General features: G+C 44.3%; 1 protein-coding gene across 1 annotated transcript in view; it reads left to right on the top strand.

Annotated features, from left to right (window-relative positions):
• KCNH8 (potassium voltage-gated channel subfamily H member 8) overlaps positions 1 to 18,867 on the top strand; it is a 482,250-nt gene that overhangs the window by 208,886 nt on the left and 254,497 nt on the right. The window contains exon 3 of the mRNA XM_025294232.3: positions 9,825 to 9,956. Coding sequence (XP_025150017.3) covers positions 9,825 to 9,956 — 132 coding nt within the window. The remainder of the gene's footprint in view (positions 1 to 9,824; positions 9,957 to 18,867) is intronic.

The following is an 18,867-nucleotide window of genomic DNA, read 5'->3' on the forward strand; positions in this document are numbered from 1 at the left end:
AATTCTCATCTCAAACTTTCAGCTTTCTCCAGTAGGACATATTTTCCATCCATTTTGCCTTACTTGCCCGGGCTTTTAAACACGGGTTCTAATTCCGCATCTAATTGCTTAAAAAAGACTTAATTAATGTGGAATTTGTTATGTGTCCTGGCCTTTTTTTAATCAATAACATATATAAGTCAATGTTTGCTTTTTTTAAATCATAAAAGCCACATTATTTTCTCATATGAGAACTATTCCTGTTTTTCTTTGTTTAATGTTTGGAGAAATGCCCTGTTTTTTAGCACAAAGCCCCCAAAACAGAGAATCATGTGATGTGAGGTCTAATTCCACCTCTTTCAACAATAACATTAGCCGTTTTGCGCAGTTTACTCACCCACCCTGAACTCAGGATCTTCATCTTTACAATAAAGTGTTCCTTGTATCATCTCTAAAGATCTTTTCTAAATCCAGCAATCTGAAAAGATTTTGTTCCAGCTTAATTCTAGATTTGATGTTCAAGGAAGTGCTGAATAATTCTCCTGTTTCCTTAATGAAAAGAAAATCATGAAATGTTTCATATGTACACGAAATAGAGATTTTTATAACAAATGCCCACCCTGAACCCCCCTAACAAATATTAACACTGAACTGTTGATTAGCACTATTGGTTTCCTTGGTGGCTCAGACAGTAAAGAATTTGCCTGCAAAGCAAGAGACCTGGGTTCAATCCCTGGGTCGGAAAGATCCCCTAGAGAAGGGAATGATTACCCACTCCAACATTCTTGCCTGAAGAGTTTCATGGACGGAGGAGCCTGGCGGGCTACAGTCCATGGGGTCGCAAAGAGTCAGACACAACTGGGCCACTAACTCACACACAGAGCCATAGTTGTGCCTGCCTTTTTTTTTTTTTTTTTAAATGATTAAAGGATCAAAGCATTATATATTCAGGTAAACTCCTTACTTAATAGACAAAAAGCACAAAATACTTTTCTAGGTATTGACCTCTTCAGAGCTCATAACCATGAGAAGTAGATATATATCCAGTATGGAGAAGGCAATGGCACCCCACTCCAGTGCTCTTGCCTGGAAAATCCCATGGACGGAGGAGCCTGGAAGGCTGCAGTCCATGGGGTTGCTGAGGGTCGGACACGACTGAGAGACTTCACTTTCACTTTTCACTTTCATGCGTTGGAGAAGGAAATGGCAACCCACTCCAGTGTTCTTGCCTGGAGAATCCCAGGGACGGGGGAGCCGGGTGGACTGCCATCTATGGGGTCGCACAGAGTTGGACACAACTGAACGACTTAGCAGCAGCAGCAGCATGCAAATATAAATTGATTCTGGTTATTAGAGGCAAAAATATTAATTTATTGAAAGCATATGTTGCAACATATGGAACCAAAGAAAGGAATGAGCTGCCAGTCTTTAAAAAAAACAAGAAGCAGTGGTGTTCCACGAGGTCTTGGAAGCAGGAATAACAGGCAAGATCTTTCTGGTCTTCACTGTTAAATAAATCTGCTTCCTTCATTTTTGATCTTGGGTCCCACTGTTCAAGATTGCAGTTACTGGAGGAGAAAGAATGACTGGTCCAGCAGGAAGGATGGCCCATCCTTCCAGTGAAGGCTGCCCCACGCACTGGGTGGGGCAGTTTACCAAGGCGGCACATGGAGAGGAGTCTTCATCTCCCATGGAAGACGGAGGTGCAGTGGCTGGGCAGGGATGCTATTCTGCTAAACGTGAGATGTCTGCCAGCTAACAGTAGCGACCACGAGAAAGGGCGTCTCATGTCTCTGATCACAGGGGAGTGTGGCTGATAAGCCCAGCTGCTGTCCTGTGAAGCACGTCGCTGTGCTGGTACAGACCTGACTTTGCCAGGGCTGCTACCAGCCAGCGACTGAGCGAGGCAGGGCCGCTGAGACAGGTCCGTTCCAAGGCGAGGCGGTGATGCTCTGCTGGTTGGCTTGGCTAGATGACTCCATGATGGCCTTGGAGAACGTTCCTTGGAACTGCACTGAGATCTAAGACACTCTCATCCAGTTTTTCTTCCTTCTCTCTCGCTTTTGCTTGACCTGAGATCTGCATTGTGGTCTTCCCATCATTTGCTTCAAAGAGGACCAGCAATAACCCACAGTTTATTTATTAATATTCAGCAGATTCATTAAGCAGCACTTAAGAACCTCACGCCAGAGCCTTATTCCACCTTTTCCTACATTCTATACCCCTTTGCCCTGTTCTACTTTTCCTTTTTGTTGTAGCATTTAAAACCTTCTAATAAACCATACGCTTGTTTGCAGTTCGTTGTTTTTCTCTCGGAAGTAGAGTATAAGTTCTCTCAGGACACAGGACAGATATCTGTTCTGTTTGGTTTACTGATGTGTTTCCCAATACTCAAAATAGTTCCTGGCCGTTTCAGGCACTCAGCAAAAATATGTTGAATGAATGAATGACTTATGTCCAATTGTTTGCAATGCAATCTCCAAATACTTTCTTTTGGGTCCTAAACTGAGTAGTTCCAGAGTCCCAGACGCCCTTAACCACGCTGTGTAGGTTGGCATTATGCTTATTGGTACCAACAATTATTCCCCTTGCCCTGCAAAGACCATAGATTTATCCCTCTAAAGCCTTGTGCAATTAGAGAGGGTTAGCTTGATCCTCCGATTCTCATTTAATCCAAGTTCTTTTACAGCGAACAACTGCAAAGTCTAAAGCAATCTTAAATTGCTTTCCTAAAAGTCAAGTATCAAGGGAGTGAGTTGCTCTCAGCACCTTGTTCTCAGAAAGAAATGGTTTCTAAGGAGGAATCATGGGGCCAAGCCTGTCGGATGAGACGTTTTTCTGCTCACTGACAATGGTCAAGCGTGGTGGCCTTCTTTCCCCTGGGGCACCCCTGGAGAAGCGCCCATGGCCCAGTGCTGGGTGGGCTCAGTTCTGTCGTCTGCAGAGAAGAGGAGAACGTAGGGCGTGTTGTATGTGTCCTGCCTGCACCTGCAGCCGCACAAAGATCACCATTTCTAGGGAAGAGGCAGAAGCGCCCTGGGGAGGGGCCAAGCAAAGGGCTCGTGAAGGAGGTCAGGACATGATGCCGCGTACGTTAACAACTTAGGTAACTGTGCCTAAAGACTGGAATTACAAAGTTTTTATAACTGCATCCTCATTGTCTCAATGAGGGGACTAAAAACAGTACCAGAGGTGGTTTTCAGATCTCATTGTCTATTTGGTAATTGAAGAAACTTTAAAAATTAGGGCCATATGTACCTAAGTGAAGGATATATTCCAATCTAGAACTAAAGTAGCTGAATTTTACTGCAAATAGAGTTTCTCCTGTTATTTTTGGGTTGAGAGGGAAATTTGTTGATTATCCAAAGGTTTTATTTCACTTTTGCCTCTTCTAATATGACATTTTAAAAAGAATATGTATCATTATGTTCTAGAGCACAGGTACAGAGAAAGATTAAACTCAACTCAACTTTTAAAGCATTGTTCATAGATGGAGATCATTCCCAGAAGATTAAAGCCACATTAGAAATCAAACTCAGACCTGGGTTTAAAGCCTGCTGTTTGACACTACTTAGCTGTGGGACCCTGAAGAAAATGCCACACATGGCAATTTCCCCAGTTGTAAACTATGGATCAGTCTGTGAAAATGTCGGTCAGGGTGATGGATGAGAAGTTTACCCAGAATGCATAGAGAGCTTGTGGCTCGGTGTCCGGCACATGGTGGGGGTTTATTCACCAAGTCGTGTCCGGCTCTTGCGACCCCATGGAGTGTAGTCTACCAGGCTCCCCTGTCGATGAGATTCTCCAGGCAAGAATCCTGGAGTGGGTTGCCGTTTCCTTCTCCAGGGGATCTTTCGACCCAGGAATCGAACCCAGGTCTCCTGCATTGCAGGCAGATTCTTTACCGACCGAGCTATGAGGAAAGCCTGTAATAGAAGTTAATGAATGACAGCTGTCCCTGGACATCACATTGCCAGGAATCCCTTGGCTCTGTTTCTCACTGGACTGTAATCAGCTATCGTGGCTCCTCCTCTAAACCTATCCCAGATGAATTTGTGGCTACCCGTATGTGAAAAATTCTTGCAGTTGTAGGTAAGAATTACCTCTGTCTATCAGAAGCAGTTAGGTTTCCTTAAGGCAAGTAATAAATAGCTGTACTGGTCAAATCTCCATTAAATGATTTGTTGAGCAAGGTTGTTGGCAGTATTGACTAAAGCACATTGTGGAGATATTTTTTCAGATCTCAAGTTCCCAGGGTCCTCTTGTGTTTAATTGTTAGAGATTTTTGAGGATGCTGATACATACTCCTGGGAGAGGAAAGAGGTACTTGTATTTAAGGAGAGACAGAACTTGGAACAAAATGGAAAGATGAAGAAAAAAGAAAGAAAAACTTGGCACATTCTATACAGCCAAGATCAGTTGATTTGTATCTACCCCTCTTTCCTTCTTCTTTTTTTTTAAACTTTTCTTTCCCTCTTTCTCTTTTTAAGTTACCCTAACTCAAAACAGAACTTTTCTCAAAGTCTGAAATGGGGTATCTGTTAGAACTGAATCATGGATAATACACGCAAAGTGATCATTGCTTCAGTTACCCAGTCCTGAACTCTATTTCCTACTGCAGATCTCTAGAGTTGCCAGAATTCCACTATCTATTCCTTTATGCTTATTCTAGCAAATCTGAGAGCAAGGATCTGAGAAGAAAAGAAAAAGGAAGAAGCTATCAGCCCACAGTCCACCACTGTGCACCGTCTGTGTGTCTGCCGAGTTTTTTTTTGTTTTTCTCTAAAGAAACAAGTGCTGTGCTGTGCTGTGCTGTGCTGAGTCTCTCAGTCATGTCTGATTCTTTGTGACCCTGTGGACTGTAGCCTGCCAGGCTCCTCTGTCCATGGGATTCTCCAGGCAAGAATACTGGAGTGGGTTGCCATGCCTTCCTCCAGGGGATCTTCCCAACCCAGGGATCACACCCAGGTCTCCTGCATTGCAGTTGGATTCTTTACCAACTGAGCCACAAGGGAGCCCAAAGAAACAGGCTTTTAAAATTTTAAAACACGTTGTTTCCTGAGATCCTCATTTTTCATTAAATGTTGAAATACAAGGTGTCCTTAGACCCTGCCCATCTCAGCAAGATATCCAGCTGACTCGGTTCTTGTCCCACCAACCCTGCTCTGCCTTCCACTGCTGCACAGGGTATCTGGGCCCCAGTGTTCTTAAGTTCCGTGCTTTAGGATCCTGGGGCATTTGGAAGAGAGCTGTCCACTCAAGGCAGATTCACTGGGAACGGAGCACAGATCTGAAACACATATGGGCTGCACTATAGACGGATGGTCCTCAGAAGAGGTGTTTCCTGCAGATAAGGTGAAGGAAGGCTTCCTGCAGGTTAAAGGTGGAGGCTTTACCTGCTAATTCACCAAAGAACCCTTGCTTCTGTCACTTAGAGGAGCACAGGCGCCTGGAAGCCCCGGAGAGGCTGCTGCAGGGCTTGTCTTCCTGGGACTTCCTCCTTTGGACTCTGACCCATCTCCTAGATCACCTCCTCACCCCCATCCCATTCCTGTTTTCCTTTCCCGTTCCATGAAAATAGATCCTCCATGTTGACAAAGTGTCTGGGATGCTATACTGATGTTTTTTAAGCAAGCAAGCAGTGAAAAGCCATTGGGTGTTTTTAATCAGGACCCTGTATTTTCACAGATTCTTTAAGCAGCCTGGGGAGAAAAACTAAGGGTAGGGAGAAGACATTTAAAGAGTGGGCAAGAGATGGTTAGGGCAAGAACGAGGCAGAAACTACCGTGCTAAAGAGACTCACCCGCGACACTCATCCCTCGCCCCGCTCTTTCTGCTGCAGACCCCAGGGTCCCGCCGTTCAGCCTCTGGTAGCAGTGCCTCGTTGACACACCTGCAGCCCTTTGGCAACACCCTCCCCGGTATTATTCCCTGGCTGAGTTTCTAAATAGTGTCAACCCTTGATCACACACTGAGAATGCAGCACTGAGACGTGGTGATAGAGAACGAGACCCACCAGGTTTGCTGTGAAATATGAGGAGCACCTCAAAATGTTGCGTCACCCAGTCACCCAGAACCTACACTGTCCACACAGGGTGTTGTGATATTGTAGCCCTGATGTCAAGGACTAAAGATCACACCTATTTATCGTTAAAAATCCAGTCAAAATCCTACTTGATATAAGGGTCATGCAAAGGGTCCCTGGGCTTCCCAGGTGGCTCAATAGTAAAGACCTCGTCTGCCAATGCAGGAGACCCTGGTTCCATCTCTGGGTGGAGAAGATCCCCTGGAGAAGGAAATGGCAACCCACTCCAGTATCCTTGCCTGGAGAATCCCATGGACGGAGGAGCCCAGAGGGCTACAGTCCATGGGGTTGCAAAAGAGCCAGACGTGAGTTAGCAACTAAATGACAACAGCAAAGCACCCGGTTCCACTCGCCGCGGCTCCATCACACTGGAGACGCTACGTGCGTTCTGTCACGGCCACGCAGCTACTAGAGAGAAGGGAGCAACTCTCAGCTCAACTCTCTTTACATTTCTGCCTCCTTGTATTGAGTTATTGAACCATGAACTCATACTAGAAACCTTACCATTAGTCTACACTTATTGCCAAATATAATCTTTTGGGGGTATGTGGAAAGTATATACCTTCTTTCAATTATAAATATTACCAAGTCAGATTCTCTTGCACCCTTGTTTCCCAGTGAAGTAAAAGAAAGTACCAAAAATGGAGACGTGGGACCTTCCACCAGGTTTCAACCCTATGTGATTATTTATGCAATTCCAAAAATACAGTTTACCTTGTAGGGTATGAGCCCTGTTCTCTCCACATGAATTGTATTTATCTGCGGAAATTAAAGGTGTTATTAACTTAAACCTTGGCAGAGCCTCATCTCTTTTAGTGCTCACCAACCCACACGGTAATTACTATGGCTGTATACGGAGGGAGTTAACACTGACATGATGTCTGCCCTCTAACCCTGCTTTTAAGAACCCTTCCCATCTTTGGATTGGAGGCCTAGGGATTTTCTTCCTTGCTTCTTAACCCTAAGAGAGATTTATTGTACCAAGTCTGGGTGGCTGATGAGTGAAAGACATTACATGGCCATCTTTGTACCTGTGGGTAAGAAAGGAAGAAGCAGACCTTGGGGAACCGCTCTGAGTTATTACACTCATGCAAGATTGAAGATTTTGTCAGAAAGTCAGGGTGGAGATACTGAAGACAGCAGGGAAGGGAAAGATAAGTGAGCAAATTAAGTGAGAAGGGTGTTGCTTTGAACCTGATTGGTAGGTTTTGGCATTGGTTCTCTTTTTCTGGAAGAAGGAGCAAATGACTTATGCTTTGCTTTCTAACATGAAGATAAAGTGAAGTGAAGTCACTCAGTCGTGTCTGACTCTGTGCGACCCCATGGACTGCAGCCCACCAGGCCCTCTGTCCATGGGATTTTTCAGGCAAGTGTACTGGAGTGGGGTGCCATTGCTTTCTCCGTTAACAGCGGCTAGGCATATTATATTTACTTGGAGATGGTATACTTGGTGACAGCCTTAGTGCCCTTGGACACGGCGTGCTTGGCCAGCTCCCCAGGTAGCAGCAAGTGCACGGCGGTCTGGATCTCCCTGGATGTGATAGTCGAGCGCTTATTGTAATGCACCAGGCGTGATGCCTCGCCAGCGATGCACTCGAAAATGTCGTTGACGAAGGAGTCATGATGCCCATGGCCTTGGATGAGATGCCGGTGTCTGGATGGACTTGCTTCAGCACCTTGTACGCGTACATGGAGTAGCTCTCCTTGCGGCTGCGGTTGTGCTTCTTGCCGGCCTTCTTCTGGGCCTTGGTCACAGCTTTTTTAGAGCCCTTTTTAGGGGCAGGAGCAGACTTAGCTGGTTCAGGCATGTCTACAATGACAACACCCAACAACACAGAAAGATCTTGAAAATACCCAAAGCCATATTTGTAAGCAAGTTGGTGTGGTTAAATAGGAGGGCAGCTGAAGGCAGAAAGGGGGAAGGGAGCATGGAGGGAAGGAAGGAAAGAAGGAAAAAATGGCGTATATGTCATTTACACTGTTGCTGATTCACTTGTCGTATGCACGGTGGGAATGCTGACAGTACCCTGGTTGATGTCACCGCATTACACAATTTGTATTTAGAGTGACCCAGGTTAATGAAGGGGCTTCCCAGGTGGCTTTCGTGCTAAAGAACCCGCCTGCCCATGCAGGAGTTGTAAGGGACTCGGGTTTGATCCCTGGGTGGAGAAGATCCCCTGCAGGAGGGCATGGCAACCCACTCCAGTGTTCTTGCCTGGAGAATCCCAGGGACAGAGGAGCCTGGTGGGCTGCCATCTGTGGGGTCGCACAGGGTCTGATACGACTGAAGCAACTTAGCAGCAGCAGCAGCAGTGTGTATATGTCAGTCCCAGCCTCCCAACTTATCCTTCTTCCTCCCTACCCTCGTTGGTAACCATAAATAAGAAGTTCATTTGCATCTTTTTTTTTTCAGATCCCACATATAAGCAATATCAAAGATATTTGTCTTTCTCTGTCTAGCTTACCTCACTCAGCATGATATGATCATCTCTAGGTCCATCCATGTTGCTGCAAATGGCATTACTTTGTTCTTTATTGGGGTATTAAGTATCACTTTTAAGAATATTTTATTGAAATAAAACATACATACTGAAAAATTCATGAGTGTAGAGTATGATGAGTTTCAAAACCTGAGTACTCCTATGTAATCACCATAAAGGTCACGAAAGATGGACCAGCATCCCAGAATTTCCTGACCTGTGTTCCCTCCCAATCTCCCAAAGGTAACCACTAACTTGACCTGTAACACCATAGATTAGTTTTGCTTGTTTTTGTACTTAGTTTAAATGGATTCTACTCCTCCATGTCTGGCTGTTTTTACTCAACAATCTGTTAGTCTACTGCCAATTATTATACTATCACTCGTTCACATTGCTGATGGAGAAGGCGATGGCACCCCACTCCAGTACTCTTGCCTGGAAAATCCTGTGGGTGGAGGAGCCTGGTGGGCTGCAGTCCATGGGGTCGCTCAGAGTCGGACAGGACTGAGCGACTTCACTTTCACTTTTCACTTTCATGCATTGGAGAAGGAAATGGCAACCCACTCCAGTGTTCTTGCCTGGAGAATCCCAGGGACGGGGGAGCCTGGTGGGCTGCCGTCTATGGGGTCCCACAGAGTCGGACACAACTGAAGCGACTTAGCAGCAGCAGCAGCAGTTCACATTGCTGAATAATGTTGTTATGAAAATAAATCTTGATACTGCCAAACATTTTTTAAAATATAGGTACTAATTTGCAACCCGTCAGCAATGTAGGAGAGTTCAAGTGACAAAATATCCTCCCAAAACTTGATATTTTCCATCATTTTTTCTTTTAGCTATTCTGGTGCACAAGCATTGATTTTTAAACTGACTAAATAAACCTCTAGGAAGCTCACACCAAACAAAGATCTTTATTTAGGAACCAGTGTGTGCTGGAGGTGGGGAGGGGCAAAGTTTTATCAGTTTGAAGGCTTCAACATCAATACATTCAACGAAGAAATACAGAGTGAATATCGTAAGCAAAAAGGTCTCAGCACAGACCAGTGGCTTTCTTGAAAATACAGCTTTATTTTCAGAGAAAGCCCTTCATACGGAAATGAAGAGAGATCTATATGGGTTAGACATGTATGGAATCTGAAAACTGACATTTTTCAGGTTTGTAGGGAGAGTCATGGGCTAGAAGAAAACAGTAAGGACTTGATGAACTATACCATGAATGATGTGATTTTTGTACAAAAGCAGGAGGCAGTGGCTGATGTGTTTTTCTTTTACTGTTGCAGGGTCTCCATTTTGGTGCCTGTTGGATATTGTTCCCATAAAGAATGAGAAAGGAGATGTGGTCCTTTTTCTGGCCTCGTTCAAAGATATAACAGACACGAAAGTGAAGATTACTCCAGAAGATAAAAAAGAAGGTTTGTGCTGTTTTCAGAAAACATTGACAGATGGAATAACATTTTGAAATTGTTTACTCAGAAACTCCATGAGGAAAAAAGAGTGTTTTTAATAACAGCAACTGATAAATATTCATAACTCTTAGCAGTCAGTATCTGGCACGTTTCCCAAAATCACAGAGTCACGTGAATTTGCATTCTCCTGTTTGCAGCAAAGATTCACTTGACAGGAACCAGAAGTCTGTATTCTGATTCCAAGAGGATGAGGATGGAAAAATTTGTATCAGAGTACACAGATTCATACCACCTGGTTTTATCAGGGAAAAATACGAACTGATAGCGATAAATGAAGTTAAAATGAGGCAATTAAAAACATAGCTCTCAGTTTAAACTAACATACAGCAGCTCAGAACTTAAAAGTGCAAGATTTCATTTTAGGTACAAAACCCAGAACTCGATTTAGTGCTTGTTAGAGTGGAACATTGCAGAGGTGTTTCTGTATCTTGCAATAATAATTTGTGTTGACATAGACAAGATTTTCAATGATCTTTAAAGGATTCTAAGACTTTATATTGCTTACCTTATAGCTTCTGTTTATAGTTTATGAGGAAATTCCCTGAATTTATGTAAGTAGACAAAAAATAACACTGGAAAAATTTCCCATATTATTTCATTTAAGCAGAAGTAGAGTTGGATATTTTGATGACCAGAGAAAAGCAATTGTCATTGTAGGCATTTCCTACAAAGTTCTTTACAAGAATCAGCTATTTGACATTTTAACAACTATGTCTTTGTAAAAATGTATCTGGGTGTTTTATATGTATTATGTCTTTTGAATGACAACACAGATTGAGAGCTATTTGGTGCCCCCACCTCCCAACGTCTATCATTTGGAATGTTTGCAAATGCATGACTGTTTTCCTGTGTATTTGCATAACTAAATATTGTGGGATATTTTACATACAGGAGAGGCAAGCATTCACATCAGCAAAGTTACTTGAATATCAGAGCAAGTGTAATACCTGCATAAGGAGAGAAAAGTGTGTAAACAGGTGCACATGATTTTTGTTTCTGTTTTCAAAATTTTCTTTGCTGTTAGAGGAAGAAGAAGGTAAGTGTGAAGTGCATTTACTTAGAACACCTCTAATATCAACCGTAGGTTTTTTCCCTTACTGATGCTGAAGCTGAAATTCCAATACTTTGGCCTCCTGATGCAAAGAACTGACTCATTGGGAAAGACCCTGATGCTGGGAAAGATTGAGGGCAGGAGGAAAAGGGGACAGCAGAGGATGAGATGGTTGGATGGCATCACCAATTCAATGGACACGGATTTGAGTAAACTCCAGAAGTTGGTGATGGACAGGGAGGCCTGACATGCTGCGGTTCATGGGGTCGCAAAGAGTTGGACACGACTGAGCGACTGAACTGAACTGAACTGAACCACCAGTTCTGCAGCTCTCTGGACACCGCGGGGTGTCCTAAAATTTAATTCAGTTCTGACACTATTTTTGCTGTTCAGTCACTCAGTCATGTCTGACTTTTGCGACCCCATGGACGCATGCCAGGCCTCCCTGTCCATCACCAACTCCCAGAGTTTACTCAAACTCATTTCCATCAAGTTGGTGATGCCATCCAACCATCTCATCCTCTGTCGTCCCCTTCTCCTCCTGCCCCCAATCCCTCCTGGCATCAGAGTCTTTTGAAATGAGTCAGCTCTTGGCATCAGGTGGCCAAAGTATTGAAGTTTCAGCTTCAACATCAGTCCTTCCAATGAACACCCAGGACTGATCTCCTTTAGGATGGACTGGTTGGACCTCCTTGCAGTCCAAGGGACTCTCAAGAGTCTTCTCCAACACCGCAGCTCAAAGCATCAATTCTTTGGCACTCAGCTTTCTTTATAGCCCAACCTTCACATCCATACATGACCACTGGAAAAACTATAGCCTTGACGACCTTTGTTGTTGGACCTTTGTTGACAAAGTAATGTCTCTGCTTTTTAATATGCTATCTAGGTTGGTCATAGCTTTTCTTCCAAGGAGCAAGTGCCTTTTAATTTCATAACTGCAGTCACCATCTGCAGTGATTTTGGAGCCCCCCCAAATAAAGTCTGCCACTGTTTCCATTGTTTCCCGTCTATTTGCCATGAAGTGATGGGACTGCATACCATGATGTTAGTTTTTTGAATGTTGAGTTTCAAGCCAGCTTTTTCACTCTTTTCTGTTGCCTTCATCAAGAGGCTCTTTAGTTCCTCTTCACTTTCTTCCCTAAGAAAGTGTCATCTGCATATCTGAGGTTATTGCTGTTTCTCCTGGCAATCTTGATTCCAGCTTGTGCTTCATCCAGCCCAGCATTTCTCATGATGTACTCTGCATCTAAGTTAAATAAGCAGGGTGACAATATACAGCCTTGATGCCCTCCTTTCCCACTTTTGATCCAGTCTGTTGTTCCATGTCCAGTTCTAACTGTTGCTTCTTGACCTGCATACCGGTTTCTCAGGAGGCAGGTCAGGTGGTCTGGTACTTGGAGTGAACATCAGCGTCCACAAGTATAAGGGCCCCACCTGCACACAGATGCTGGTCACGGTACAGGGTGCCCAGGCCCCCCAAGCTTGTGTCCAACTTGACTGCAATGTTGGGAAATTCACAGCCCTCCCCTTTCCTGTCAGATTTGATAATTTGCTAAAACTGCTCCCAGAGCTCAGAAAAACACTTCTGTTATGACGAAGGCTGTAACTCAGGAACAGCCGAATGGAAGAGATGCTGGGGCAGGCATAGGGACGAGCCTGGGGCTGCCACCCGTGCCCTCTCCCAGGCCGCAGCACCTGGATGTGCCCACTGGGTCCCCTGCTCTGTAACAGTTCTCATGGAAACATCATCACACAAGCAAGGTTGATTATATCACTGGCCATTGGTGATCAGCTTGTTGCTTAGCTCCACTGCCCTCCCAGAAGGTCAGGGGGCAGTTATGAGGCCCAGCGTTCTAATCTCCCATCTTCCTGGTCATGAGCTTCCCTGAGGAACCAAATATCCACTAGTATAGAAGAGACCCAGCCCTCCAGGGATTCCTGGGGTTGTAGGGTTGTGTGTCTAGAGCAGGGACAAGACCAGGTACATTTCTTACTATGCCACCAAAGGATTATTTCAACATTAAATATATGTGTATATATTATGTGTATTCGCATACATGTGTAGACACACCAAACTGTCTTTAGAAATAAATATATGGCTTTTGGGGCTTCCCTGGTGGCTCAGCTGGTGAAGAATCCGCCTGCAATGCGGGAGACCTGGGTTCGATCCCTGGGTTGGGAAGCTCCCCTGGAGAAGGGAAAGTCTGCCCACTCCAGTGTTCTGGCCGGGAGAATCCCATGGACTGTAAGACCATGGGGTGGCAAAGAATCGGACACAACTGAGCGACTTTCACTTTCACTTTCATTTTTTGCTTCAAAGAGGGCAGTTTAATCCACCTGACTTGTTTTGATCGTGAAGATCATCACTACTGCTTTTATATAACCGAGGACATCATCTTTCCCTGTGCTCCTGGTGTCTGTACGATCGGGGAGAAATCCCCCTTTTGAAAGACAGCAATGGATAAAAGGGGTAATATATAGCTGTTAATTTGGGGTTTGAAAGAGCTCAGTACAACATTCCTTTTCCTCAGAAAGAGAGACACTTCAGTAGAAATCTGGTGATTTTAACCATTTTTTAAAATACCTTCCACTTTTCACACATACTTCATTTCAATTCTAAAAGTAGTGTGCCAACCAATAACTTCTATATGTGTTCCTAGCATTTCTGAATTACTTTAATATGAGATCCTATTTACCTCTTCAGTTCAGTTCAGTCACTCAGTCGTGTCTGACTATTTGCAACCCCATGAACTGTAGCACATCAGGCCTCCCTGTCCATCACCAACTCCCAGAGTCCACCCAAACTCACGTCCATCGAGTCGGTGATGCCATCGAGGCATCTCATCCTCTGTCGTCCCCTTCTCCTCCTGCCCTCAATCTTTCCCAGCATCAGGGTCTTTTCCAATGAGTCAACTCTTCACATCAGGCGGCCAAAGTATTGGAGTTTCAGCTTCAGCATCAGTCCTTCCAATGAATATTCAGGACTGGTTTCCTTTGGGATGGACTGGTTGGATCTCCTTGCAGTCCAAGGGACTCTCAGGAGTCTTTTGCAACACCACAGTCCAAAAGCATCAATTCTTCAGCCCTCAGCTTTCTTCACAGTCCAACTCTCACATCCATACATGACTACTGGAAAAAACATAGCTTTGACTAGGCAGACGTTTGTTGACAAAGTAATGTCTCTGCTTTTTAATATGCTGTCTAGGTTGGTCATAACTTTCCTTCCAAGGAGTGTCTTTTAATTTCATGGCTGCAGTCACCATCTGCAGTGATTTTGGCGCCCAGAAAAATAAAATCTGACACTGTTTCCACTGTTTCCCCATCTATTTGCCATGAAGTGATGGGAGCAGATGCCATGATCTTCGTTTTCTGAATGTTGAGCTTTAAGCCAACTTTTTCACTGTCCTCTTTCACCTTCATCAAGAGGACTTTTTAGTTCCTCTTCACTTTCTGCCATAAGGGTGGTGTCATCTGCATATCTGAGGTTATTGACATTTCTCTCGGCAATCTTGATTCCAGGTTGTGCTTCTTCCCCCAGCGTTTCTCATGATGTACTCTGCATATAAGTTAAATAAGCAGGGTGACAATATACAGCCTTGATGTACTCCTTTTCCTATTTGGAACCAGTCTGTTGCTCCATGTCCAGTTCCATGTTGCTTCCTGCCCTGCACATAGGTTTCTCAAGAGGCATGTCAGGTGGTCTGGTATTCCCATCTCTTTCAGAATTTTCCACAGTTTATTGTGATCCACACAGTCAAAGGCTTTGGCATAGTCAATAAAGCAGAAATAGATGTTTTTCTGGAACTCTCTTGCTTTTTTGATGATCTAGCAGATGTTGGCAATTTGATCTCTGGTTCCTCTGCCTTTTCTAAAACCAGCTTGAACATCTGGAAGTTCACAGTTCATGTATTGCTGAAGCCTGGCTTGGAGAATTTTGAGCATTACTTTACTAGCATGTGAGATGAGAGCAATTGTGCGGTAGTTTGAGCATTCTTTGGCATTGCCTCTCTTTGCCTCTTACCCTATCAGTAAGAAATATTTTAATGTAATTTAGAAGTGGATTAATAATGAACCAAGCAATTCCACAGATATTTATTGAGCCCCCATTCTGCCCTTGGGATTGAATGATTGCAGAAGTCAGAATGCTCATCTAAACCTCAGCACAAATCCTGCTTCCAGGCGTGTTGGCTGTTAGGCCTTAAATGAGCTGTTTACCCTCTCAGAGACTAAGTTTCTACACCTATAAAGGGACAGTCATATAGATGTCTGCAGTGACTGTCGGTTTATAAGAGATAATATTTGCACCGCGTGGCGAATCACAGCAGACACTCAGTAGACAGGAGGCAGCCACTGCTGTGTTCCGCAGGTTGTGTGAGGATAGCTACTGCCACGGAGCCTCTCTTCATGTTGCCTCATTTGCTTCTCATTATAACTCTATGAAGTAGGAAGTGTTCTTATTTCTTTTTACCAGTGATTTAAGTAACCTGACAAGGTATGCATAGTAAAAAGTGGAAGAACCAGGATTTATACTCATGCAACTCCAGGGTGTACATTTTTCAAGTTGGCATGTTTTTGTTTGGTTTTGTTTTTTTTCCTCCAAAGAGCACAAGATCTTATGAAGCACACAGATCCAGCATTGCAGTAGAGTATGTTCAGTGATGGTAGAGTGGCAAAAATGATCAGTTCCTCCAAGATGAGGCAAAAAGGTGGGGTGGGGCCAGCAAGAAGCAGAGCAGAGACAAGGAGACCCCCACAGGGAAATGAACACAGAAGCACGTCTGAAGGATGAGTGGTGTTTGGTAAACTGCAAGGAAGGAATGTTGATTTTAGGAGATGCAATAACAGATAGCTGATCTTTGTTCAGAAGTGGATTGTAAAAGTCAGGGGATGGAAGTTCAGCTCTAGGCAGGCGTGGCTTAAAATGTAAAGATTTTATTATGTTTTTTTTTAAGGAGCCTAGATGGTGTGTCGATAGAGTTCAGTTACAACAGTAGACCTTCACAGTTGGAGATGAGCCAATAGGAGGGCTTGATGAATTCCAGGATTCTGCTTTGGGGACTGTTAGAGACTTAATCTGGAGAAGACAATGGCAACCCACTCCAGTACTCTTGCCCGGAAAATCCCATGGACGGAGGATCCTGGTAGGCTGCAGTCCATGGGGTCATGAAGAGTCGGACACGACTGAGCGACTTCACTTTCACTTTTCACTTTCATGCATTGGAGAAGGAAATGGCAACCCACTCCAGTGTTCTTGCCTGGAGAATCCTAGGGACGGGGGAGCCTGGTGGGCTGCCGTCTATGGGGCTGCACAGAGTCGGACACGACTGAAGCAACTTAGCAGCAGCAGCAGCAGCAGCAGCAGAGACTTAGTTACTCATTACTTTGCCAACAAAGCTCCGTCTAGTCAAGGTTATGGTTTTTCAGGTGGTCATGTGTGGATGTGAGAGTTGGACTATAAAGAAAGCTGAGTGCTGATGAATTGATGGTTTTGAACTGTGGTGTTAGAGAAGACTCTTGAGAGTTCCTTGGACTGCAAGGAGATCCAACCAGTCCATCCTAAAGGAGATCAGTTCTGAGTGCTCATTGGCAGGACTGATGGTGAAGCTGAAACTCCAATACTTTGGCCACATGATGTGAAGAGCTGACTCATTTGGAAAGACCCTGATGCTGGGAAAGATTGAAGGCGGGAGGAGAAGGGGACGACAGAGGATGAGATCATTGAATGGCATCACTGACTAAATGGACATGAGTTTGGGTGGACTCCGGGAGTTGGTGATGGACAGGGAGGCTTGGCGTGCTGTGATTCATGGGGTCGCAAAGAGTCGGACACGACTGAGTGACTGAACTGAACTGATAGACTTCATTGTGTCCCCTCCAAATTCGAGTGTTGAAGCCCTTAGCCCCCAGGAGCTGAGACGCCTGGATCGGATAGAGAGCTGCCGGCCACCCGCACGCTGGCACCTCTGGTGGCGGGGAGCCTGCTGTGTGTGCCTGTGGCTCATGGCCCGCCTGCTCTGGGCAGCCTGCTCACCCAGGGCCCCGCAGGGTGGAGCAGCCAGGCTCAGAGCAGTGAGCCGGCCAAGCCTCAGTGCGTGAAGAGCTGGAGGCAGGACGGGGCCGGGCAGGTCCCCATGCCCTGGGGTGGCCCGTGTGACAGAAGGGAGACAGTCAGAATCGAGGTGGGCACAGGCTAGACTTGTTCCTTCCCCCAAACTCACACACGTGCCTTCGATGGAAGCCGAGAGCTCCTGCCCCAACTCTTTTTACCATGCTCATTTTTTTTTAATTTATTAAAAAACTTTTTAAAATTGAAGTATAGTTGATTTGCAATGTTGTGTTAGTTTCAGGTGTACAGCAGTGATTCAGTTTTATATATATATTATATATATATATATAATATATATATATTCTTTTTCAGATTCTTCCCCATTGTAGGTTACTACAAGACATTGAGTATAGCTCCCTGTGCTATATAGCAAATAGGCCCTGGTTTATTTTGTATACAGCAGTGTGTATATATTAATTTCAGACCCTTACGTTATCCCTTTCCTCCCCACCCTTGGTAACCATAGCTTGTTTTCTGCGTCTGTGAGTCTGTTTTGTAAATAAGTTCGTTGGTATCATTTTTTAAGATTCCACATGTAAGTGACATCCTGTATCTGTCTTTGTCTGACTCCTTTAGCATGACCATCTCTAGGTCCACCCAGGCTGCAGCAAATGGCATAGTTTAATTCTTTTTTATGGCTCAGTAATATTCCATTGTGTATATGTACTGCATTTTCTTCATACGTTCAGCTGTTGATTCACACTTAGGTTGCTTCCGTGCTTTGGCTATTGGGAATGGGGGTGCTATGAACATTAGGGTGCATGCATCTTTCCTAATTAGACTTTTCATCTTTTCTAGATATATGCACAGGAGTTTTACCATTCTCATTTCTTATTCAAAGTCCTTACTACCCCAAATGCTGTCTGAGGACCTGATGTATTAGTATTACCTTATAGCCCATAAAAATGCAGAATCTCAGGCCTCTGAATCCGAATCCTCCGACCTCTGAGTCAGAGTCTGCATTCTGAGAAGATCCCACACTACTCACAGGCACATGGAGTCTGAGAAGCCGCACGCTGGGCACATCCCTTAGAAAGGTCCCCCTGCCCGTCCAGTCTGAAGGGTCTGCCTCCAGCCACTCTAACCCTTACCTTGTTCACTTTCAGCATAGCCTGTACAGTATATGAAACATCTTTTTAAAAAGTGAGTCTGCACACACTATTATATATAAGATAAATAGCCAACAAAGACCTCCTGTTGATATATGACAGAAGGACGTCCACGCAAGTATTCTATCACACTCTATATGAGAAAAGGATGTATATGTTTAACTGAACCGCTCTGCCGTTCACCTGAAACGAATATGATATTATAGATAAACTATACTTCAATAAAATTAAAGTCTTTTCTATAAAGTTTATATTTCAATTGTCCTCCACTCCATTAAAATGTAAGCCTAATCAGGAAACACATTTTGCTTCTCTTGTTCAAGATAGTGTCCCCAACAGAGTGTCTGACACTTAGTAAATACTCAATAAATGATTGATGGGTGGAATGAATACATGAATGTGTCAGTGATGTTCAATTTAGGAAATGTGACTAGCAAAAGAAAACAGCATAGAATTCTTCCTTTTACAAAATAATCATTGTAATTATCAACATCTCAGGTGAACATCTGATGAATGCGTTTAGTTTAAGTCAAAGGCAGTGTGATGTGTTTGGGTCAAAGTCAGCTTCAAGACTCCCAAAATGGGTTCTTA

This window comes from Bubalus bubalis, chromosome 1 (assembly GCF_019923935.1).
Source record: "Bubalus bubalis isolate 160015118507 breed Murrah chromosome 1, NDDB_SH_1, whole genome shotgun sequence".
NCBI classification, from domain to species: domain Eukaryota; kingdom Metazoa; phylum Chordata; class Mammalia; order Artiodactyla; family Bovidae; genus Bubalus; species Bubalus bubalis.